The sequence below is a fragment of the Rhinolophus hipposideros genome (assembly GCF_964194185.1).
Source record: "Rhinolophus hipposideros genome assembly, chromosome: 12".
In the NCBI taxonomy this organism is placed as follows: Eukaryota; Metazoa; Chordata; class Mammalia; order Chiroptera; family Rhinolophidae; genus Rhinolophus; species Rhinolophus hipposideros.
This window is the reverse complement of record NC_138058.1, coordinates 46,809,354-46,834,639: the sequence shown is the minus strand read 5'-3', so window position 1 is coordinate 46,834,639 and position 25,286 is coordinate 46,809,354. Positions and strand designations below refer to the sequence as shown.

The 25,286-nt window shown below is 39.9% G+C and overlaps 1 protein-coding gene across 2 annotated transcripts in view; it reads left to right on the top strand.

The window, feature by feature from the left end:
• Nucleotides 1–25,286, top strand: part of CAMKMT (calmodulin-lysine N-methyltransferase) — a 329,635-nt gene that overhangs the window by 299,023 nt on the left and 5,326 nt on the right. Inside the window, exons 8-10 of one of the 2 annotated variants that reach the window (XM_081069252.1) lie at nt 7,215–7,289; nt 14,101–14,164; nt 24,203–24,334. In XM_081069252.1, the coding sequence (XP_080925378.1) occupies nt 7,215–7,289; nt 14,101–14,164; nt 24,203–24,334 (271 nt within the window). The remainder of the gene's footprint in view (nt 1–7,214; nt 7,290–14,100; nt 14,165–24,202; nt 24,335–25,286) is intronic. The other variant, XM_081069253.1, reaches the window with a different exon arrangement.

Sequence of the window (25,286 nt, the reverse complement as noted above, 5' to 3'; positions counted from 1 at the left end):
CTACATTCATCAGTTGATGGACGTCTGGGTTGTTTCCCCTTTTTGGCTCTTATGAATAATGCTGCTATGAACATTTGTGTACAAGTTTTTGGGACAAGTTTCATTTCTCTTGGGTGTATATGGTCATATAGTAAATCTAGTGTATCCTTTTGAGGAACTCCAGACTATTTTCCAAGGAAGCTGGACCATATAAGCCATCTGAGCTTTTTGCATTGATATTCATCAACAACAATTGGTCCATAATGTTATTGTGCAATCTTTATTAGATTTTCATATCACTGGTATAGTGGCTTCTTAAAAGAATTTGGTGGCTTTTCTTGTCTTTTGAACCACCTAATATGGGTCACCTTAAGTTGCTACTATAATACTATATCAGGACAGTTTTTACTCCATTATTTTAGTAGTTATAGTTTGAAATTGACCAGAAATAGCAAAGTTCCTATATGAAAATGCACGGTACTTGAAAATTTATACATTAGAAATATAAAGGGAAAAGAAGTAAGTGAAAACACCAAAAAGCAATAATGAATTTTGTGATTTAGCATCAAATGGTGTACAGTTTTAATTTTATATGAAATTAGAACTAATTCTAATTTTTTATTGTCACTTTGTTTTGCTACCATGTAAGTGTGGGGACAGAGTCCCAGAGAGCAGTTTCCAGACTCTTGGCCTCACGAGAAAAGGTGCTGGCTCGGTTATTAAATGGCCATCAGCTGTAATCAGATGGCCATCTGCTGTGGCTGGGTGGCCATCAGCTGTTATCGGTTAGCCATGAGCCACTAATATAACTGTCATGGCTACGCTAGGGGTTAGTTGGTTGGCAGAGAAGCAGACGACGGATTGCAGCTAGCAAGTGTGGTTAGCAAGTGGATTGTGGATTGTGGATCGTGTTGATCCTACCTCCTGTGTCTCGGCTGGCCGCCAGTGAGACTGGGGTGCAGGAAGACCCTTCGTTGGGGTACTGGAGGATGTTTGCTTTTGTGTCTCGACCAGACACCATCGACAGTATAGTGGTATGGACTCCCCTATCTATGGCTCCATTGTTGTTCCTTTTATGCCTCACCATATCCTGCGTTCTTGTGCAGGGAGTGGGAGCAGAGCCCCTGCATTACAATAATTTAATCAGCTGTCATATCATAGAATCAGATATATTTGAAATGGAAAATATAATTAGTAAAGTAATTACTACCTTTCATCCCAAGATCTCAAAACCCCTTACCTGTTCTCCTTAACCAGTATAGACTATACCAGTCACCAACATAGGGGGTCTGAATGTTAGGCAAATCTGTCTTCGTTTTGGACTCTGAAATAAGTTTATTTCAACTAAATTACAGACAAAAATACAGAGCCATAGAATGAGATCAGCTTTAAAGTCAGGCCACAAACAAAGAAGTGATAAGCTGGAGCCACGATTCTCGAACTTTAGTTTCAGAATCATTTGTAAAGCTTCTTATGACCCAGATTACTGGGCCCCATTCTCTGAAAGACTGAAGTGGAGCCCAAGTCTGCATTTCTAACAGGTTCCCAGGTGACTCTGATGTTGCTCGTCTGGAGACCTCACTTGAGAACTGTGAACCAGAGGTCTCTCAGAGTTTCTCATTCAATTCTGTAGTGTTTCACTGTTTTAAAGTTGTCCAGATTTCCATTCATGAAAGCCACTCCCATCCACTGTATTCTTCAGTTTATTTTATAGATGTCATGTATTCACAAAAAAAGGACAGGAGCTGACTTAACAGTCAACACTCAATTGTTCTTAACCAATCTTCTAGATCTTCTGAGGTAAAAATTTCATTTAGACCTAATTTTACTTCCTCCTTCCCTTCCTCCAAGCTTTATTTCTAGTCTAGAAATGTAAACGAATTTCATTTCAGGATAACATCAACAAAGTCTGTCAGGTAATCTCTTTCCAGGGATTCATATAAAGGAAATGCTTTGGTTCATCTGTGATGGTGCCTCCTTCCCTTAGCAAACCAGCAGGGAGAGTTCTTAATCCTCTCTTTAGGGCCACCATCTTTAAAAATCCCCCTTTTGAAAATAAAGACATTTGATACATGCAACTAAAGTGTAGATGTGTGGCCAAACAGTATTCTCAATCCAAATCCATACAGGTAAAGATCTTTTGGAATAGCGTTTCTCAAAGTGGTCCATGACCCATCTTCATGGGAATTACCTGTAGTACTTATTTCAAAAACAAAAGTTTCTTACTGAATTGGACCCCCTGGTGTTGAGGTTCATGAATCTGACATTTTAGTAACCTGCTCAGGTGATCCTAATTTGTCTGAAGCACTGACCACACTTTGATAAGCCCATTTTATCCCTAGAGTTGCCGTTCAGTGTAGCATCCCAGCTGAACCGCACAAAAGTGACTCTGGGTGTCCTGCTGTCTATCCCTCAGAGAGGTATATTTTTACCTTTTTTCATGTGAGGGTTTTATTCCTCACCTGGGACTCTGAAATTTTATGGTGTCGTCTTAATGAAGATGTGAATGGCAGTGGAAAGGGGAAAATTATATAAATAAGACAGCAATTCTGATTAGTTCCTTATTTAAGTCGCAGCCTTCAGTTGTTGAGATTCAAGGAGAAGCACACAGTAGAGGTGGAAGACGCCTTTTAGATAATCCCCCAGAGGTAGACTGTGTGCCCACCTCTGCACCCATTTGTAATGGAGACTTTTGTTTGGCTGTCACAATGACTAAAGGTTACTACTAATACTGGAGAGAGCAGAGATTATAAATATTTATAATGAAGCAGGTAGTCCATTACATCAAAAATTGTCCCGTCCCAAATACCAACACTATCTCAGGTTAGAAACACCAATTTCAAAACAGTTGAAACAAATGGAGATGCAGAAATATTACTTGGATCTCTTGTATCTCGTTGCCTTGTTTTGTTTTTTGGACTTTTAAAAAAAATTTTTCTATATCTGTCTGATATACACTTTTCTCTAAATGAGGGCATGGAATTAATTTTGCTAATGAACAACACTTTTTGCCCAAACTATTTAAGTTAGCTGCTATTCTAGTCCAACTTGTGTTATTTGGTTCAATGTAATAAAATGTAATTTAGAGTCTGCTGTGTGTAGGGCACTGTGATGGGCTCTTTAGGGGTTACAAAGATGAGTAAGGTGAGGTTTTTGCCTAAGGAACCTCAAGCTATCCAGATGAGATAGATACTTGTCCAGCTACCAGGATGTATGGCATGGGTTTAACATGCTATGTAATTATAAATAGACTGTCAGCCAATTTAAGGTAGAGGAATCTGAGAAAGCTTCATGAAGGAGGTGACCCTTGAGCTGAGAGTTAGCAAATGGAAGGTAAGGGAAGAAAAGCAGTTGAAGAGGGCATTCTAGGCATGAAAAGGGAGGGTGGGGAATAATCAAAGGCATCAAAGTAGAAAAGATGTGTCCAGGCACATTTACTTATCTGGTGTGATGAATGGGGAGAGGCTAGAGGCAGACAGACCAGTTGCGAAGTCATTGCATTGGGGTAAAGGGAGGAGTGGAAAAAAGCATGTAAAGGGACTTCTGAGGTGCCAAGCAAAAGTTCTCTTTTGTCATCTGAATGGTAGATACAAGAATATTTGCCTCATAATAATTACTTAAGGCATATATTTGTTTCATGTGGTTTTTCTGTTTCAGTGCTTCATTTTACGATGAAAATGGTTTTTTTTAAAAAGTCACCTCAGTGGTTCCAGAGAAGGTGAAAGAGGTAGTCCAGGCCTGAATGAGAGTAGGAAATGGTGAGCAAATATGGGGGCCATTCCAGAGAAAGGACTGTACGTGGGAAGAAAAGAAAAGAGAGGAGTAGTAAGAGATAGCAGGTAGATATCTGAAACCATCTATTTTACCTTTTTTAAAAAATATATTTTAATGGCTATATAATTCTAGGTTGATAATTTTTTTCTTTTCAGTACTTGAAAGATGTCACTACATGGTCTTCTAATTTGCATATTTCTCATAAGAAATATGTGGTCATCATTATCTTTATTTTTATATAATGTATCTTTTTCCCCCCTCTGGGTTCTTTTCAGATTTTCTCTTTATCTCTGCTTTTGGGCAATTTGATTAGATTATTATGTGTCTTGTAGTTTTTTGTGTGTGTTTCTTGTGCTTAGAGTTTGTTGGAATTTCTTGATCTGTGGATTAATAGTTTTCATTAAGTTTGGAAATATTTCAGCAAGTATTTCTTCAAATATTTTTCTGCTTCTTCCTTTCTTCTTTGGGGACTCCAATTACACATATATTAGACCACTTAAATTTGCCCCACAGCTTACTCATTAATGTTCTTTTTATTTCTATACTTTTTTCCTCTCTGTATTTAATTTTGAATACTTTCTATTGCTTTGTCTTCAAGTTTATTAATCTTTCCTTCTGTGATGTTGAATGTATTTTTGTTGTTAATCCCATCTAATATGTTTTCCTCTCAGATATTGTAGTTTTCATTTTTAGAAGTTTGATCTGGGATATTAAAAATATCTTTTATACCTCTTTTCAACTTTTTAAATAAAATGAATACCATTATGATAATTATATTAATGCCTTTGCTAATTCTAATATCTGTGTCAGGTTTAGATTGTGTTCAATTGTTTGATTTGTCTCTTCGTTATGAGTAGTATTATTTCAGTTATTTGCATGTCTGGTAATCTTTGATTATATGCCACGTATTTTGAATTTTACCTTATTGGCATCTGAATGTTTTTGTACTCCTGTAAATGTTTTTGAGTTCTGTTCTGGGATACAATTATTTTGAAATAATTCGATCATTTTTGGTCTTGCTTTTAAGATTTTTTAGACAGAAGCAGAGCAGCACTTAATCTAGGGCTAATTATTCCCCACTACTGAGACAAGACCCAGCTGAGGACTCTACTCATTGCCCTGTGTATTATAAGGTTTTCTAGTCTGGCTGCAGGAACAGGTACTATTCCTGGCTTTGTTTGAATACTGGACCAGTTCCCTCCAATCCTCTCTGATGGTTCTTTTCCCAACCTTAAGTAGTTTCCTCATATACATGCATCAATCAGTACTCTGCAGATACTCCAGGGGGACTATCCACAGATCTTTGGAATTGTCTCTCTGTACAGCATTTTCCTACCTGGTACTCTATACTGGGAACCGTAACTGCCTTGGTTTCCTCAGACTCTCCACTCTTTCTCTTTAGTTCTGGGAGACCATCTGGTTCCACCTTAGTTCTCCTTCCCTGTACTGTGGCTTGGAAACTCTCTCAAGGCAGTAACATAGGGAATGATAAGCCTCACTTCATTTTTGCCCCCTCTCTCAAGGATCACTGTCCTTTGTTGCTAATTTTTAGTTTCTTAAAAACTATTGTCTTATATATTTTGTGTAGTTTCTGGGGGATGGATTATTTCAGGCAGTAGGGTAAATGAGGTCCTTGTTACTCTATTCTTGCCATAAGCAGAAATCCTTAGAAAGCATTTTACATGGCCTCGATGTCTGGCTAAACTACACATTCTATTCATAGGACAACTTAACATAGGAATCTCTATTTCTTGAGTGCCTTTTGTGTGCCAGGCACTATGCTAGGTACATTTACACGTTTAGCTCAATCTACTTATTGCTAATATATTAATATAAATATTTATTGAACAGCTGTCATGTGCCAGGGACTGTTTTCAGTAATGAAAATACATCATGGTGCAAAAGCAGATTTTTAAAATCCCTGTCCCTGTGGTGCTTATGTTCTACTGGAGAAAGAGAGAATAAATTAATTGTTTAGTTATATAGCACACTGAAGGCTAATAACTGTTATAGGAAAATAAAGAGCAGACTAAGGGGTTCAAGAGTACGGGAGTGGAAATGAATGATTGCAGTTTTAAGTAGAACGATGAGGATAGGCTTCTCTGAGAAGGTAAAACATTTGAGCAAAGACTTGAAGGAGGTGAGGGAATGAGGCTTGGGGATAGCTGAAAGAAGAGCATTCACACAGAGGAAGCAGCCAATTTAAAGACCCTAAGGCAGAAGCATGCCTGATGTAATCAAGAAATCATAAGACCATGTTGCTAGAGCAAAGAGCAAGGAGGAGAATAATAGGAGATGAGGTCAGCATGGTAACTAGATTGAATAGGGTCTTATAGGTCATTGTAAGGACTGGGTTTTATTCTGAGTGAAGAAAGGAGCCATTACAAGGTAGTAAGTAGAGAAGTCTCATGATGTGATATGTCTTAAAAGGATCATTCTGGCTGCTCTCTTGAGCAGAGATTGTAGGGTGATGGGTGGAAGTAGGAAGACCAATTAGGTGACTATGCAGTAATTCATATGAGAGGTGATGTTAGTTTTTTCCAGGGAGGAAGCAATGGAGATAGAGAAAAGTTGGATTTTTGACATATTCCGAGGATAGGACTAACTGCATTTGCTGGCATATCCAATGTGGGTCAAGGTTTTTGGCCTAAGCAATTGCAAAGATGGAATTAATTGACAAGATGAAGAAGACTGAGTGTGAAATGAATTTGGGAAGAATTTAATATTGGCCACAATAGGTTTGAGATGTCTGTTAGATACCCAAGTGGAAATGTTAAAATAGGAAGTTGGATATATGAATCTGGAGTTCATGGGAGAGTTCCAAGCTGATAGGTTAAAAGTAAGATGAAGACTAAGAACTGACCTGAATTCAGAAATGTGGAGGTTTTGGTGAGTTTAAAACCTGATCCTCTTTTGGATACTAAGTATCAGGATGGGTGAATTTTAAAATGTGCCTAAAAACTGAGAAGTACTAAATGAAAATTGGCTTTTCTTCCATCTTGCCAAATTGCTTGTTTCATCAATAAGAAATGCAACTGACATGCCAGGCAATGCGAACATACACTAAGTTTCACAGCATTTATTTTTATAAATTTGTTTTCCAGTCAGATGGGGCATACTTTGGTTTTAATATGTACCTCATCGATGGTAAGAGTCTACATTCATTCTAATGATTATGGTAAAGATACTTTTCTCTAGTTCATTTCCAAAAACTTATAAAAATTAGCAAAACCTTAACTATTGTATTTAAGTAGAGAATTCTTCCTATTGTAGATTTGAAGACTAAATAAAATATAAAACAGACAGTTACATTCCTAGTTTTTTTTATTATTCCTTTTGAAGTAATTTATATATACCTTTTAAATAATTTCAAGTGGCACAAAAAAATAATGTTAATAGCTCAAAATCAAAAGTAAAATAAAAAAGCGAAGTATAATTTTAAAAATCTTTTTCTTTCCAAGCGTTTTACGATGGGATAATGAGACAGATGTCTCTCAACTGGAAGGACATTTTGACATAGTTATGTGTGCTGACTGGTAAGTACATAAAAATCATAAAACTGTTAGAAAAAATAGCTTTGCTGGAGTAATTGGGCTGTGCTGCTTTGCTGACGGCTAAGCAAAGTCAACAAATGAAGCACAAAGCCACCTTAACCTCAACAAATTAATATTCATCTCCATGTGACAGTTATAAGGTAGTCTTCTATCACACAGTAACTTCTACCACATTATTTCCCAAAGATTGATTTTGAGAAGCATTTCCATTTTCTGGAATTGCCTCTGTTTCATGCTTGACGTATCAGTAAATGGACGACTTAGGCAAATTGCAAATAATTATGGCTCAGAGAGGAATAGTCTGGAGAAAAAGGAGTTTATCAACACAAACAGCTCAATTAGCTTACTTCTTAGGAGAGATCTGACTATTGATATAAGGGAATATATGTATGTGTGTACACATATATACGCTCCAGCAAATAAACATATCTGTGGACTATCTTCAGGGAAATAGCTTCTCTCAAAATGTATGTTTGCTGTCTAATATTTTCAATGTATTCAATTATGATATTTAATTATACATAAAATAAGAATTATAAAATTACATTTTATTGTTATGCAAATACTAATATTAACATCTCTGTTAGATTTTTAAAAATAATTCACATATTTTGTCTTCTCTTTTAGCCCAATCTACTTCTTGCTAATGAAAGTCTGATCCTAAGTTAAAGGATAAACATGTATCAAACCTCAATAATTATTTCAACTAAATCTTATGTAATTTTTTCATGCCCGTTGAATAATCATTTCAGCATGTGAGAAACATTGACAATTCACACGTATTTTCCCTAAAAGATCTTACTTGTATTTTTATCATGATGTTTTTTAATGACACTTTAGATTTGAAAACACAAGCTCAGATTCTGAAGAAGTTCTATTATATTGATAAACCCAATCATAAGATCCGGAACCCGCAGACGACTTTTCCTATCAGAGAGTTAAATGAATGGAATGAAATTTTTAAGAAGTCTTTAATATTAATATTATTATTATTATTATTAAATACGCTTTTCAATGGGTAACTATTCTACCTAAGTCAATGAAATTAGATTTGCTTTCTTTTTTTCTTTTGAAAAACACTTCAAAATTTTTGTTTTATTTTTAGCTGAGGTTTTCTAGTTTTCCATAGCCCTTTTAGTCTCTTTGAACCCAATTTCAGAAAACCTGTTCCCAGAAGGGGAGAAACAGATTCCTGATTAATCATTGATATTGTCTCTCAATGTTACATCCCTCATCTAATAAAAAATAAGGCACTAAAACCTCACCATATGATTTGAGCAAGTGATTTAGTAAATGCTTTTCCTCACCAAATATGAGAAAGGATCCTCCAGGTTTCATTGCACAGATGAAGATAATGCTGGCAGGATTAGATCAGATTAAGCATGAAAGTCAGATCAGAGAGCAGCGGAAAGAGGGAAGGAGGGCAGCACCTTCTTGGAGGTTTAGACAAGGGTCGCACATGGATGGGCTCCGATTATGTGTGGAAAGTCAGATCTGGCTGAGAGATTTAGAGTTAAATTTGTCCTTTGCACAAATATCAAAACAGTCTGGCTTTGTCATACCTTGTGTAGTGGACCCTCACACCATGTCATCCTATTTGTACCAGAGAGACAAGCAGAGGAAGTAAAATTTAAGCTCTTTTTTGATTAATGTTCTCAGGTTAAAAATAGCCACACAACATGTTTGAAAAATAGTCCTTTTTCCCTAGCCAACAAGGTCACGTACAACTGATATACATAATGCATATTCAGTTAAGGTTTTCATTACAAATATATAACAAATACAGTGTGTATACACACACACACACACACACTCACGCACACACACTCACGCACACACACATCTAGGGGCTATGTGAGAACTTATGAATTCAAATGAACTAAATATACCAAGTTTCATTTTATAAATGGCTTTTCTATGCATGAATTAAGGGGTTTTTTTCCTGGTCTTCTAAGTGCCAGAATGTCAGCCTGGTTATAATTTCCCATTTATAAATGTGAAACATTAAACTACTCTCACTGCACCGCTGATATTATTTCCAAAAGAAATGCTTTGGTAATGGTGTCTCTTCATTATTCACAGGAATGGGTAAGCTGCTTAGAAACTTAGAAAGTACGGTGAGGTTTATAATAAGCGTGTTGTGCATATAGCAGTGAAGCCCAGGGATCCATGCGTTCTTTATGTCCTGTTAGTTTGCCGTTTCTCTCTCCAAGTTCCTGCCTGGATGTGGCTTCTAAGGGCAGGCAGGCAGACCGTGCTGCTTTTTTTTTTTTTTTTTTTTAGAATGTCTCAGAGGAGGAAGAGAAAGCTCCCTTTAGACACTACCTCCAAGATGAAACCTGAAATACTCCATGCCAAAAATAGGTGCCACACATAAATAGATCACGTTAAGTCTCACACCATCCTTTAGTCATTGTCTGTCAATGAGATCTGGATGAGGCCACAGGGATATGAAGCAAGAGTTGGAGTGCAAATATTAGGTACATGGATTAAATCCTTACTGAAGCATTTCCAGCAAGGGTGGCATTGTCTGATTCCCTGAATAGCTAACCAGTGGTACTGCTTGATCCCATTTACATGAAAACAAGCTCTATTCACAAACCTATTCCAAACCCACACTGTGGTTCAAGTAAAATGCACATGATTACAACAAGCGGTGATATGTTTGTGTTCTCAAATCATTCATATATTCATATATTTACATTCAAACATTCATAAACCTGTGGGCAATGGGCGAGATAACTCATTTCCCAGAAGAGACAGTCCCTTGGTTCACATCTAAATTATTAGCTCAACTAGATTATAAAATAAAAAGGCAAACTGTGAAAGCTAGTCATTATTTCACCATTCAGCATTTTTGACAATGAAATGTAGTTTCATGGTTCAACAGTTCCTAAATAACATGTAAAATGTCAACTGGGAAAATAAACAGAAGGAAAACTCGAGGTACAGCCACACCTGCAAAAGGATGCTGTTGACAAACATCAAAATATTAGAATATTTAACCATAGGTGTAGGAAAAAACCCGCCTATTAAGTTTCTTGGTTGACTTGTTTCATGTCGAATGTAATGGAAGTGTTCCTTTCTGCTGGAATGTCGTCCAGCCCAGTCCTGTGCAGAGTTTAGACTCGTGAGTGATTGTTAATTTTAAGCCTGCCTTTCCAGACTCCTGTTCAATCACAACAACCTAACAGTCTGGAAGTAAGGTTGTTTTTTTTTCATATACAATAAATCAAATGAACGCTTTCATTCAGTGTTTGATGGCTTTCCAATTTATTGTAGCAATGCAAAAGTAAAAATGATTCTGTACATTTGAATTCTCTAAAGGCTTAGAAAGCAAATCTGAAATGCCACCCATAGCCTGACGCGTGGAGCTAGGTATGTAGGTCAGTCAGCACCGTATCTGCATGCCTGCAGCCTAAGACTTTGGAAAGACATGGGAGAAGGTGTATCACCTCACTTGGTCTCTCAGCATTACTACTAACTATGTATGCTGGGTTGTTTCTTTCTTTCTTTCTTTCTTTCTTTCTTTTTAATCATTTTTTTACTTTACTAGCAATGATGAAAATGTTTGGTTTTTAGGGTGTTTACATGAAACAAATTTTCCCCCCTCAAAATAGGCTCTAGAATTTCTGTGTTTTCTTCCAGATGCTGTAATCACGGATAATTCTAAAGCACGACTCACAGACCTTTACACCTGAAAAGATCTTTAACCCAAATGTAGTCAGTCTTTTCACCTCAGTCCCAGGAAACTCAGTCCCAAAGAAGATACACAAAATGCCAAAGATCTTACTACCTACGGAGCAGAGCCAAATGAGATCAGAATACGGCATCCATGCCAGCTCTCACAGCAATCAATTGATAACCACTGATAGAGGCCATTCTTCAGCTGAAAGTTAATCTGAAACAGTGAATTTGACTTAGCACATTTCACCTTGAAAATTACATAGAGGTCTTCCTTTTTGGAAAGTGACAGAGAAATGCCTCCTTGTTCTCTGCACTAATTACTTTCCCTATGAGAGAGGAGTTGTAAATGCTGGGTGCTTTGCATAAAACTCTGATTCTAAGGGAGGTGATGAAAATGGCCCTGCACCTTTCCTTTGTCATAAAATCTGTGATTCAGATCAAAAGAACAAAGCAAGTGTTGATTCCACAGGTGATTATATAGAGAGGGTGTGTGTATGTGTGTGTGTGTGTGTGTGTTTTAATGGCCAAACTGGACCGGCGGTCAATGTCCTTTGATCAGTAACTGAAGGGAGAGTTGAAATGATATCTCCATCCCAATCGCTGACCCACTCAGCCTTTTTTAATAGAGCCACTTAAGCTACTGCTGTTCTCTGAGCCCATTAGGACTTATTTAAGGGGTGAATTTTCAGGAGATTATGTATCACTCCCACTAAAGCACATTGAAATTGCTCACATGACATATCCTACAAAGTGTTACAAATTCTGCATCAGAGCTAAGGAGAAAGGTGAGCTTGCGTGAAATAAAGGTCTATTAGAGAATCACAACGGTTACTTTTGGGAAATCTGATTTGGAGTGATGGAATAGACAACATTATCTTTCAAATAACTGTTTGGAATGTGTCCTGTGTGTTAAGCTGCATTTTCCAGGAAGCTGTGATGTTAATATCTGTGTCACCATTAGCAACGTTACGTAGAAATAGTATTTTATAAGGTTATGTTTTAAACTCAGCTTTGAAGATGCTGTTTCTTTATTCTAACAATCTTGCCAGCACTTAGGACGCACTGGTAGAAACTGAGCATGGTCCTTTGCTTAATCTATGGATCCCAACCAGCCAGGCTCCAGTAGGCCTGAGGACGTGACAGAGATATTTTCTCACCATGGTCTTCTTAAAAACACAGAACCAGAATGCTTCATTATTAAAGCTTTAGATATTATTAGCTCACTAAAAAATAGGTGTTCAGTCCTGAAGAGAAAAAATTGAAAACACTTAGATACAGTTTGATTCTTTCTTATCAATCCTTAATGGTTAGTAATCACTGATGAATATGACTTAAAGGCAAATTGTTATAGCATTTGAATGAAACATATTCTGTGCTTTTTAAGTTTTAAGTATGTTTTTGTATGGAACGATAAGAAAATTTTCCCATGGGTAATGATCAGGTTATCCTGATTGGTGAATGGAATGGGATAAGTAAGATTCCCGTTCTATTCATAGACATGATATCTAGCTCATCTTAAGAGTGTTCTTTTTCCGTTGCTCAAAGCATTCTTTTATAGAAGAACCTTCTAATCATGTCATGGTGAAACCGAAGCAGTGACTTCTTGAAACATCTCATAAACGTCTTTCCCCACCCCTCCTTCTCAAATGAGAGGATTGGCAGAGAACCTAGTCTGGTGAAACTACCTAAATGCTGATTCTTCCTTAACAATACCAGTAAAGGAATAGGTACAGCCTGTTCTAGGACCATTGACACTTAACACCCTGCATAAGCTCCTCAGTGTTAAGGACTGTGCTGTCCTGCCAGTCAGGCAGCAAGTTGAATATTGATTGAGTCCCTTCTGTGTGTGCATACCGTGCTAGACCTAGCAATGCATAAATGAGTACACACTGAAAGCTCCTTGAGGATGGGGCCTTGATCTTATTCATAGCTTCTTTCTAATGCCTATAACAGCACCTGGGATATAGCAGGTGATCAACAAGTGTGCGTCAACTAACATATATTATTAATTTGATTCCCACCAAAGCCATATAGTTGGGCCTTTATTGACAAACAAACAGAGGTCTTATGTGAAGTGACTTGCCCAAGGTGACGTAGAAAGATCGGAGCCAGAGCTCTGTTAAACCATGAACTACACTCCCCCCTCGCCTGCAGCGTAGCTGCACGCAGCAGCCCTCCTACCGACAGATGATACTCACCCTTCGCTCTGAGAAGGATGAGGCAGGGCCCTGGAGTAGGCCATACTCACGCTATGTGAGGAGCGGGGTGGCCAAATCAGAGGGGCCTGCACCAAACTGCAGTACTAGAAAAGGGAGCGGGGCCCTGCTTGGGACCCGCATGGGACGGCTCATGCAGAAGGTTTCCCAACGTTCTAACCTGTGAGTCCCAGATAAGGAAACTGTCACATGCGTCCAAGTTAAGTCCTGGTGAAGACAGGGTCAGACTGAGCCAGCCAAACTGGTGACAGAGCAACCACAGAAATTCTCAAAAGACCAGAGGTTACAAAAGAAAGACAGTGAAGTAGAAAAAACAACAACATGGAGATCGAGGGAGAGAAAACTCCAGAGTTGCTGTTGTCTCTATAACACATCGCCTAATCCAGTTTAATCTGGATTTGTTTTTGGAGCCATTTAGTCCTAGTTCACTGGTTGAATCTAACTCAGTGCTGTTTCTAGTAACTGAAAACCATCAGCACCTGAGATCTGCTCTGTGGTTTGGGTGTAATAGGGCTGGTGGCTTGTGTTTGGAGGTGGGCAGAGGGCCCAGGTCTACAGAGACTAAGCTCCAATGAGAGGAAGCTGGGAGAGCTTCATCTTAGCAAGTTGATCCCCCAACAGCAGCTTCGAAATTGTTCCTTTAGCATTAACACGTGTTCCCATCGTGTGTGAATCCTGGCCCCCTGCATGTTGATGACTTGGCTTTGGTTGGATACCATCGACCACAGTATCTTTTTTTTTCTTCCAGTAAGACACTTGAATAGAAGGAAACGATTTCTCTTTTTTAGTGTTGAGTAAACATGTGTAATTAGCCCTGTACTTGTTTCCATTAGTATCATCAAACTTGAAAACCCAGTTTAATCTGGATTCTGCTCTCTTCTCAATGTCAGCCTATTTCTGGACCAGTACAGAGCCAGCCTTGTTGATGCAATAAAGAGATTACTCCAGCCCAGGGTAAGTATGTTTCTATTTCTTCCTGAACACTGGCTTCAGAATAATTAGTCTGCACACAAAGATGGAGAGAGTAATGGAATGGCAGGATTAATGTCATGTAATACTTTAATACTTATTATGTCCAACTTCAATTGCGTCTTCTGATCTATCAGATTCTTTCCTAATCATAACTAGGAAACTTCTTACCCTTGGCCTTCTGATAAGGAACACAGTGGGTAGTAAAATAAATGAAACCGCTTCAAAGATAGTATGAGATTATTTTTATCAAAGAATTTCTGGAGTCTTTTCCTTTGATAACAATATCTTCATATTAAAGTAGAAGTAGGATACTGAAAGTTTTCTGTTGACTTCTGTCATCTTAAATCCCTTCAATGGTAACCTTGGTCACTGGGTGTTTACTTATTGCAAAAGAATATTTTTTCTCTCTCTATTTTTGTTGATATTAAAGAAAAAGGACTTCAGATGAATCTGTGTATTAAAAGTTCTTTGCTTTAAAAGGAAGCCATTATTTACATATTATAAACATTAGGTCACAATGAAGCCAAGCATGGCATAAAATATTGTGCACATTTTTACATTTATATATCCATTTATGCCTGTGAGTAAATTACAGAGTTTGTATCCACTCTTATTTTGTTGGGCTGTTATACTAAGCTAGGAGGTCCTGCAGCCTAAACGGAGAGTTAATATACATCTATTTAAAGTAAGAAAACGAGTTTAAAGCTCATGCATTTAAAAAAAAAAAAATCTTATGAGTATGTAAGACTCTTGCTGTGCCATAGGAATTTAAAATAGGTTAACAATATCAATGCAATCTAAGGAACTCACATTTATTTGAGAAAGAACTTCAGAGTGAGTGTGTGTGTGTGTGTGTGTGTGTGTGTGTGTGTGTGTGTAAAGTATTTTCTAAAGTTTTGTTTCTAAAGACTTTTTAAAAAGAGGGTTTGCTCTTGCCTGTCTGACCTCAGTTAGACTTAGGGACTAACACTTTTCAATCTTTCTTTTATATCTTTTTCACGAGTTGAATTTTCCCAGAGCAATTTGATAATCATCCTTTGCCTTACACTGTTGCTTTTTATTTTGTTATCTCTATATAGCTCAGAAACTTTAAATAGGCCTCTCAGAGGAGTAACCACAGTTTCGTAAGTGGTAATCAATTAAGTTAAATTGGCCTCCTCGATTCCCTCTGTGAGGTGGGTAGCAGCTCTTGAGGCAAGGAAGGCACATGCTACAAGCTATTGATGGCTGCTGCCATGCTTTGTAGGCAGCCCAAGTTGAGGGTAGAATAAGGAATTTGGGGTCTCTTCATCCCCACCTGTGAACCTAGGGTGATTCTTGTGAGTACTTGCAAGATCAGGATTTTCAGAGAGGGTACTGAGCTTCTTGGATGTAAACGCCTCTATGAAAATGTATCATACATAAATGCAATGCTTTCAAGGACTCCTGGATCTCACACTGAACAAATAGTACTTCACTCATCACCAACACCCCTTCAAAGCCTATTTGTGGCAAATACTCCATTTTGCAGCAGATTTGCATGATTTACCCAGAATCTATTGTAAATCATCAGAATGATTTACAATAGAAAACTGCCCAAGCTATGAATAGACCTAAATGCAGATTGGGCTGGAATCCCTAGAAGCTCTCCTGTACCCTCTGTTAAACCCTGAACCACACTCCCCCATGGCCTGAGGTGTGGCTCCACACTGCAGCTCCCTCTGAGCAAAGACAGCAGCCCTCCTGCTGACAGCTGATACTCACCCTTAGCTCTGACAAAGGCAGTACTTACTCAAGCTTTGGGAGGACGGCGTGGCCAAATCAGCGGGGCCTGCAGCAAACTGCAGTACTAGAAATGGGCCCCTCACAGGACGGGAAGCCGTAGGCCAGGCTTCCAGGCGGTCTGGCCTAAGGGGTGAGAGGCCCACTGTAAGGGGGAAATCCAAGTGGTGGGTGGCACATGGACATACCAACATTACCACCCAGGAATCTCGTCCCCCATCGAGAGGTCTTGGGAGGCAGAGCACTTGCACTGCCTGGGCATCCACTCAGGTGGACTCTAGAAGGGTCAGGTGGACTTGGCAGTGACCAGCTGCTCCACATCCTGTGCCTGTGGGCTAGAAGGCTTACAGGAGCTCGGGGGTATCCAGAGGAAACACTGACCTCTCCTGAGCTCTCAGGGCTGGCTGTCATGCTTCCTGCTGAGTGAATGTGTTATGGAAGTCACAGTCCAAGACTCAGATTATAGTAAAAGTTTTATCCCGATCCAGTTAGAGCTGCTTTTAATATTTTCTTGAGCCCAGACAACTCCTCCATGGTTTTGTGGCCCAAAGACTAAAGGTGACACACGAGGCCCACAGAGAAACAACTCGGGGTTACACCAGTGGGTCCAAAGTCCTTGGTAATTCAAGGCTCAGCAAATTCAACCTGAAATACAAGAAATTCTGAGGGTGCACAGCAAAAACTGCACTTACGCCAAACACTTCAAATTCCTAGGAAGGCCCAGTTTCTGAAGGTCTAGTGTAGCGGTGGAGTCAGAAGTATCTGCATACAAAACCTAAGTGTGTTCTTCCTACCCAGCCATTTACTGGACTCATCTCTCAAAGTCAGTTTCCCATCTGTAAAATGGGACATGAACAAGCCAATGCACTGGAAAGCTTTAGCACCCAAGTGGCTCTGAATATGTTAGCTCTTGCTATCTGGAAGAACTACAGAGGCTTTCTGGCTGTGGTAAGTACAGAATATAGGGGGCTCTTCCCAAGCATTTTGCTCAAAGAAATGCTGGTGGGAGGGAATACACCATTTTCTTGACCTGGACTTTGACAACTTCTGCACACACAGCATTTCCTCTGCACCCATTTCCTGCATACCTGCAGCAGGCCCTGCGTGGGTCCCAGGAGGATTGTGTACCTGGATGAAGACGACACTTTTTACTATAGAAAGCCTGCATTGTGTGAAGGGAGAGAGATTACTACTAGATGGCAAGAAATGAATAATTACCACATGAAGGTCCAAGTGTCAAGCTGTGGGAAGAAAAGGATTCTGTGATTTGGGGGAGTGTGGTTCTTTGATTTCTGTCATAGCTAGGGCAAATCAGCTGTCTGGAGTCAGAGTTCCAGAAGCAAAGAAAGTAGATGGAGAGGAAGGTTTTCTGTTTTTCATTTATTCTCATGGGGTCATACATGAGGGGGGTCATAAATGGGGAGACCCTAGAGAGAGCTTAGCCAATAGGATGGGCTCCTGGTGATCTCAAATCCCAGGGCTGAGCTTAGATTCTCCGCCAACTGGGCACCTGTGCCTGGAAAGTCATTTTAGGCAGCCCAAAATGTCAGCAGGAAATGTTTGTCACCTGCCCCAAATGGAAACTTTCCTCAGCTTGCTGATTGAGAGAAACTGTAAACCATTTGACTCCTGCCAGAATACTACAAGGGACTCTCTAGCAGACTTTAAAAAAAAAAATGAAAAGAATAGATATTAAAAAGAAACGAAATCAGCAAATTTTACTCATTCCAAGATGCAGCCTTTCCCCCGTCCCCCACCTTTTTCCCTCCAGTGAGTGGCTTCTTGTTGCTGATGATTGATAGGTGACCCTCTGGCACTGTGTTCTTTAAAGAACATCACCAATGCCCAATATCAGGGGACCCAAATGTAATTTGAAATAGCCACAGCAGCCTGCAAGTTGAACTTTAGTCCAGAAATGACAACCAACAAATAGTATCTACTAATATTCCTCTGAAATGGCTTTGAGTACGGGGAGGGCTAGACAGTGTGAGTTTATTCAAGACCTCAAAGAGATGGATGGGGACGCAATATCAACAGCTCTCCAGCTTATCGCTGGGGACCGATGGTCAAGAATTCAAAAATATCACTGTGGAATTCATTTAACTGCTTCAGAAACTGGCCCTAACCGACCGCCAACTTCCTGGAGTCCTGCCTGTGTGCAAGGAGTGCTATAAATGTTAACCATGGACTCCCGTTTTAAAAGAGCAATTTATTTTCACTGACAGATTTCCTCATCTTTTTTTGTCTGACATCTCTGCACATACCTGTACAAGTCTTTTTTTGGCTTGTGTCAGGGAAATGCCTTGTGATTGTGGGCTCAGTGCAGTGAGCTGAGAGGGTGCTGAAGGACGCCTGGGTTCCTATCTGCTGCCTGGGTCAGAGGCCCAGCACATCTTTCCCTGTTCTTGGGGAGAAGCAGTGGTCAGCCAGGCCTGCTCTCCCAGCTGCAGGAATAGAATCCCCAGATGGTTTGAAGACCCTCAGAGCAGGGGCCTAGCCCTCGAAGTTCTTTTCTGAAGTCCACCTGGGTGCTTGTTCAGCATGTGAGGTGCTGAATCTTTGCCCCCAAGGAATTTATCATTCCTGTGGCGATGGGACTACCGTGGGCAGTACAAAATGGCTTACAACAGCCCCGCACTTGGTCATAGATAGCCTAATGCTGTTTTCAGTCTGTGAATCTAATTTATACCTTTAATAGAATGTGAGATACTCAAGGGTTTGGCTCTGTCTTGATTGAGTGAACATTTGTTGAGCACTTACTATCTGCCTAGCACTGTGCTGGGGAATGTGAGGTAGGGATCTAAATATGAGTAATGAGCACTGTGAGAAGCTCATAGGTCAGCAGGACAGACTGATGCATGGGGACCAGGAATTACAATGCAGTATGGTGATACTAGGAAGAGGTCCAGCAGAGTGATTCACAGCCTGAGGAAGGTTTCCCTAGAGGCAGCGGTATGTGCCTTTGGTCTTGAACAGTCAGAAGGGTATTCATTCATTCATTCTATAGAAGCCTCAGAGGAAGGGACTAGAGGGCAACATCCTGGGGGGCGGAAGCAGTGCTCACAGGTACAGAGTATGAAAAAGCATTTGTAGTTTGTGATCAACAACATTGTTGGTCTCGCTGGAATATAAGAGTGTCTGTGTGGTTTGGGGGTTGGGATGGGGAGGTTCAAGAGATAATGTAGGGTACCATTTTAGGCTAAGAACCCTATGATAAAGAGACTGGACTTTATTATATGGGTAATAGAGAACGACTGAAAGTTTTTGAGCCCTGGGGAGGTCAGAAGTGGGTTCTAGAAAGATCTCTCTGGCCACAGCATGAAGGCTGGAGTGGAGAAGAGAGAGCTCGAAAGCAGCAATTCTCCTCAGGGGTCCAGTGCAGACCAACTAGTTCAGTTTGGAGCTAATAAAGACCTGAAGCTTGAGAACAGGGAACCAAATGGGTATTCACTGACAGATTCACCCAGCAAATATTTGTTGTATGCCTCTCAGGTACCAGACACAGTGCTAGGACCTGGGGATAGAGTAAGGTACCACGTAACCCTGCCCTGAAGGAGCACACAGTCCAGAGTGAGAGACAAGCAAGCATGCAGTCACCTGATGAAGGGTTAGAATGTAGCAGAGACATGGGTAACCCAGGAAAGCTGGGGGTGAAGTGGCTAACTGGGGCAGGAGGCAGAGACCTCAGCAACTCCATCACGGGGGCAGGGTGTCTAAGCTGGGTGTTGAAAGATGAGTAAGAGTTTACCAGGCAGACAAAGAACGGCAGGTAAGAGAAGCATTACACCTGAAGGGAGTGTTTAAAGGTCTGCAGACACATGGGAGTCCATGAAAGAACAAATTAGAGGGCTGCAGTGAGTTTGGCTCAAGGTGAGTATGAGGGAGTGGCAGAGAGGAGGCTGCCGAGATGGGCATTTCCCTGCCATTTCAAAAAGGTTGCACGCATGTTGGTGGTTTTCAAAACCTGTTTAAACAGCAGAGCCCTTTGGTCAAAACATTTTTAGCCAACTCCGCAACTACAAAACAGAGAAAAGAAGCAGCTTCAGTTAAATTGGATGTACGAAGCTTAGACCTCTCTCGTGGTCTCCCCAGGTCACCCTGGAGGCAACTCAAACATGGTTTGGGAACCATGTGCAGCAGATGACAGTGATTTGGGTAGAGAGGTGTGGCATTGAAGGGTTTTAAAAGGCAATGCATGATTCCCTGGTTCCTGGCTTCATTTTGAAGGTGAAGGGTATGGAAATGCTTCGTACCAAGTAGGTACTTAGTGTGTGTTTGTGTGTGTGTGTGTGTGAGAGAGAGAGAGAGAGAGAGAGAGAGACAGAGAGACAGAGAGACAGAGAGAGACAGAGACAGAGAGAGACAGAGAGAGAGAGAGGTGTAGTGCTCTGGTAACGGTAGGAGTTTGGGGCCAAGGATATTGAGTTCCATTTTAGACAGAATGGGTTAAAGGTACTCTCAGAACCTCCCCAGCGAGGGATCTAGTAGGCATGCGAAAATAAAGGTGTGGGCCCTGGGCAACAATGACTGCTGCAGTTAAATGCTTGGAAGTTTTGATGTCTACGTGATAGACATCGTGATAGACGTGATAGACGTTAGTACAGTTGCCTAGAACTGTATAGGACACGACCAAAAAGTAGGCAGAGCTCTGGGGACCACTGACAATTAAGGGGAAGGTGGGAGAAAAGACGCCAATGACAGGGACTGAGAGAGATGTAGGGAAGGAAGCAGGTGAAGAAGGCAGCATCTCAAAAATCAGGTAAAGAAATGGTTAGGAAAGAAACATAAGCTTAAACCTTTAATCGGTATTTAATAGTTGGTTGCCTGGAAATGAAAAAGGAATAAAGACATTTTGTTGGCATAACATATTCCTTCTAAAATAAATCTGAAGCATACGTATTTTTTCCAGAAGGACACACCCCTTAATACATGAGTATAGATTAGTCCAGCAAAATAGCAACAATTGCGCCCACAATGTAAACAATATCGGTGCTGTTTAGCGGAACTAGTCCTGTCTCCTCTCCAGAGATAAATGAATTCTCTCAAATTTCTGCTCATCAGTCAAAATTTTACATCTAATTGAGCATTCATTCTGAGTTTAAAATTATTCTGTGACTGTGAATGCGTAGAAAGTTGTGCTTTGGTAAACTGAAAATAATTTTTCTACAGTGATGAGCTAATTTTGAAATCTATATATTTTTTTCTTGTTTTGATTTTTGGAGCCTAGTTGGTAAGGCGTATTCCTCTGATTGTACCAGACAAAGTGTCCTGCTCCACTGGGGATACGGGGACAGGGGTTCTAAAACCGTTCATTATGGGGTAGATGCAGGCATTCAGTAGGACTTGGTGGGTGCTTATTGAATGAATGGATGAGGTACTGTTGTCCCTCCTAAATGTTAATCCACAACTCAAAGGTGTCTGTAGTCAATGAAATGAAAAAGAAAGCATCTTAAAACTCCTAACTGAGTAATTAGAGATTAAAACTACGGCTTGCTCTTTCTCTTTCTTGTGGGGATGGTACTATGCGCACAGTGCTGCCCTCTGAAATCCCATCAGAGTCGCTGACTCTGTAAAAGCTTCTTGGAAAAAAATCTTTTCTAAAGAATAAGCCATAGAACATGGCCTTCAAGTTCCCAAAGACGTGTATTTCTCCGATTATTCAACATCTGGATTTAGTTTATTCTCTCAACAAATATTGGTTGAGTATCTACTATACGCTAGGCCCTGAGAAAATGCAGTAAATAAAACATTAGAAGGTCCCATTGTCACGGTGATGAGTGCTAGGAACAAAAATAAAGCAGGCAGAGGGGGGTGAAAAGTGATGAGGGAAGGGCTGCTGTTTTAGATTGGGTGGTTCGGGAAGCACAGGTAAACTGAGACCTAAAAGAGGAAAGAGATGTCTGGGCTGCGAGCTCTGCTGTATGTGTAGTCACAGTAGCCTAACCGTTCACCGCAACCAACAAGGGGGTGCGGTATAGGGAGCATGTACTTTGTAAATGCAAGCATCAACCCAACCTAGAACCCCTTAGCCCTGTAAACATTATGATAAATAGCTTCGATAATAGCTGTTAAAAATCAGCTCTTCCATTGTAATGGTAAGACAATTTTTGCAGGTAAATTTAAAATAAAATGACTTCCATTATTCAAAACTCCAGAATGGCAACCAGCTCTTAGAAATGACTAAATGACATAGTATTTATTCCCTTTTTAAAAAGGGGGGGGGGCTTTTGCTCCCCTGCTGAGACTATGTATAATATCTAGTTTCACATCAAAATGAATTTTTGCTGCTAAGTTTGAAACCTGCCCGAAAAATTGCAATTAATATTGAAAAAGCTAACAAAGTGTAGTGGCATGATCAGTGCTCCTCTAAGTATGGGCCTGAGTGTGTACATGTCTATGTAAACACAGTTTGAAAACACACTTGCTCTCTGGGACAGTGTATCTGTGTTTTCTTACAGACAAATGAGGGAAAAAGAGTGAGAGGGAGAGAGAACTGATAGAATTTGTATAGTACTATTAGGTGGTGTAGACATTTCCAGTCTTACCTCCACATAACCTTGTTTTTCAAATTATTTTCATATTTGTCACCTCATTGGATTCTCAGAACTTGCTGGTAGGGAAAAGCAGTGTAGGCCTTGTTCTTCCCATTTGGTGGATGAGAAACTGCAGTGGATAAGCTAGGATGACGTGAGTTTTTTTCTGCCTCATGAGAAGATTGGACTAACACCATCTCCAAGGTCCCTTCTAGCTCAATAGCTCTGGGACTTTTTCTGATTTTCCTGAGGTCACACAGGTGTTTAATAGTGGCGACCCCCTTTAAGTCCAAAACCCTTTCTACCACACACTTCCTCCTTGTATTCTTCAACCCCTTCAACTGCCTGTTTATCTGTAAAATGTAGAGTCTCCTGTACAAGATTGTTGAGAAAATTGTTGAGGGGATTAAGGGGAAGGTTGAAGCACCTAGCACTGTGGTAGCTATTCTTGTTGTCATCACTAGTACTAATAAGGAGGCAATGGAATAGAGAGAAAAGAACATTGGCTTTGCATCTGGTAAGTTTCCAATCATTTACCAGTTGGGTCATCATGGCCAATTATTCAACCTTTCTGAGCATCCTATGAAATGGAGCAGATAATCCCTACGTTGTTGGTGGTTTGAAGACTAAAGGAGACAATGTATAGAGAGCACTTTTCCCAGTGTCTGACCCGTACCAGAGGCTCAGTAAATAGTTGGCAGGTGTGAAGGGTAAATGATCTAGTAGATCGTTCACCTTTCATAAGAAACTGGGTTATATTTCCATGATTCCCTCAAAACCGGAGAGGCATGTCATCAAGGTGAAGTGTAACCTTGAAATTAACAGAAGCATGCAGTTATCTTTTAAATAAAAAGAAAAAAAATTCTGAAGTTTAGCCATTCTGTGCACATTGAAGAGGGTGAGGAAAAATCCACATGCCTCCGGTAGTTAGCAAATGGTCATCGTGGAGTTTCATGTCAGATGGTCTTCTGAAATTTTGTATATATTTTATTCAAGTCCTCTCATTCTCACCACGGCAACAATCTTATGTGGTTGTGCAGTTTGCTTAGAAAAGCCTGCTTACCCTCATTATACCACTTTCTTTGCAAAGCAGTCATTTGAGTGCTGTGAGGAGCTGCCTTGCGATAATGATGACCATTTTAAAGGATTCAATGAAGTTGGAAATCAAGATCCTTGTAGCCTTGTCTCTGACAGCATGGTCATAGAAAAGACTGAAATGGGAAAATTCTCCTTAGGGCTTACGGTCGCTTCTCTCTATGGAGCATTCTTGGTACTGAATTTTCAGGGCATAATAAACTGACATTTATAGGCATCTGTTGCCACACGCTCTGGAGCTGGACTGTGGATGTGTTGGCAGCTGCTAAGGAGCAGCACGGTGGGTGGCATGCCCTGGACCAGTTGCTCTAAAATCTAGTAGATCGTTTAAACCAATGGACCCAAAAGAGGTATGTATGGTACAGAATACCAACTTGGAGTCACATGTTGTTTATTACATGCATTGCTTGAAAAGCAACTGGCCGTTTGAATATGAATATTTTATTTTCCTCATTTGATATATATCTATCCTTGAAATTATTCTCATTGTAAATGCCCGTCCTGTGTAGACATTTCAAGAACAATTGAGTTTTCTACCTGAGAGCAGTATAGTAAATGCTCTGACCAATGTCTTTTGTGTTTGGTTGCCTTCCAATTTTAAAATGTGTACATTTTCTTTTTAATGTTCTAGGGGAAAGCAATGGTGTTTGCCCCACGCCGAGGAAATACTTTAAACCAGTTTTGCAATCTAGCTGAAAAAGCTGGTTTCTCTATCCATAGACATGAAAATTATGACGAACACATTTCAAACTTCCACTCCAAGGTTAGTTTTCTGCTTGTGTTAGATAACACTTTAATCCGCATTGCATTTTGAAGAGATCATGGTCTTTTTGGCAGGTAACCTAAATATTTGATTAAAGTACTCCTTAGGTGTGCTGCTTCTGAACAGCTATTTGTATCTGATTATTTGGTGTGGTAAAGCCATCTTTTATCTTTGCATGTCTGGAAGGATTTTACAGACATCATTCCTGTTTACTCCTTTCTCTGAAACAAAATAATCTTTTCATTTATAATAGACGAATTTGTAATATGCAGGGGAGGTAGCATAGAATGAATGATAAACAAGCATTTATATTTTAATGAAAAACCTTCAGGCTTTTAAGTAGGTTAAATGCTTAACTGCACTGAAATAAATAGAAGATGGATGTCTAATTGTATCATGTTGGACTGTAAATCTTTATCTCTGCTTGCTTTATGGCTGGGTCAGTTGGCAGTTTGAGACTGTTAAATCTCATCCAAAATTTCACAGTTGTGGGGTTAAATGTCAGAGCGAGGCACTACAAGATTTAGGTCAAAAGCACTTATCTGAGAGTGATTTCTAAGCTTGCTTACATAAAGCAATGTTATCAGCCTTTTTATTATTTATAGGTATATAGCAATATAGGACATTGAGAGGCAAGCGTTCCACTGAAAACTTTTTAGGAATCTCACGATGGCTAATACATGTCACCAGTTACGAGCATACCGTGTAGTACTTATATATTTTGTGCTGAACAGCAATCGCCCTTCTCTGAACGCGTCTGACCTTGGCAAGAGACTTTCACTTGTCATGATTTTGTAAGTTATGACCACAGGAAAGTAAAGGCCTGACCTTAATTTTCTCCTGGAAAAATGTGAACAGCATTCTTTATCTCCCAGGACTATGGTATAACATAGAAATGTGTCGACTTTCAAAAAATTATATCCAAAGTGAATCTGATCCTCCCAGCAAGAAA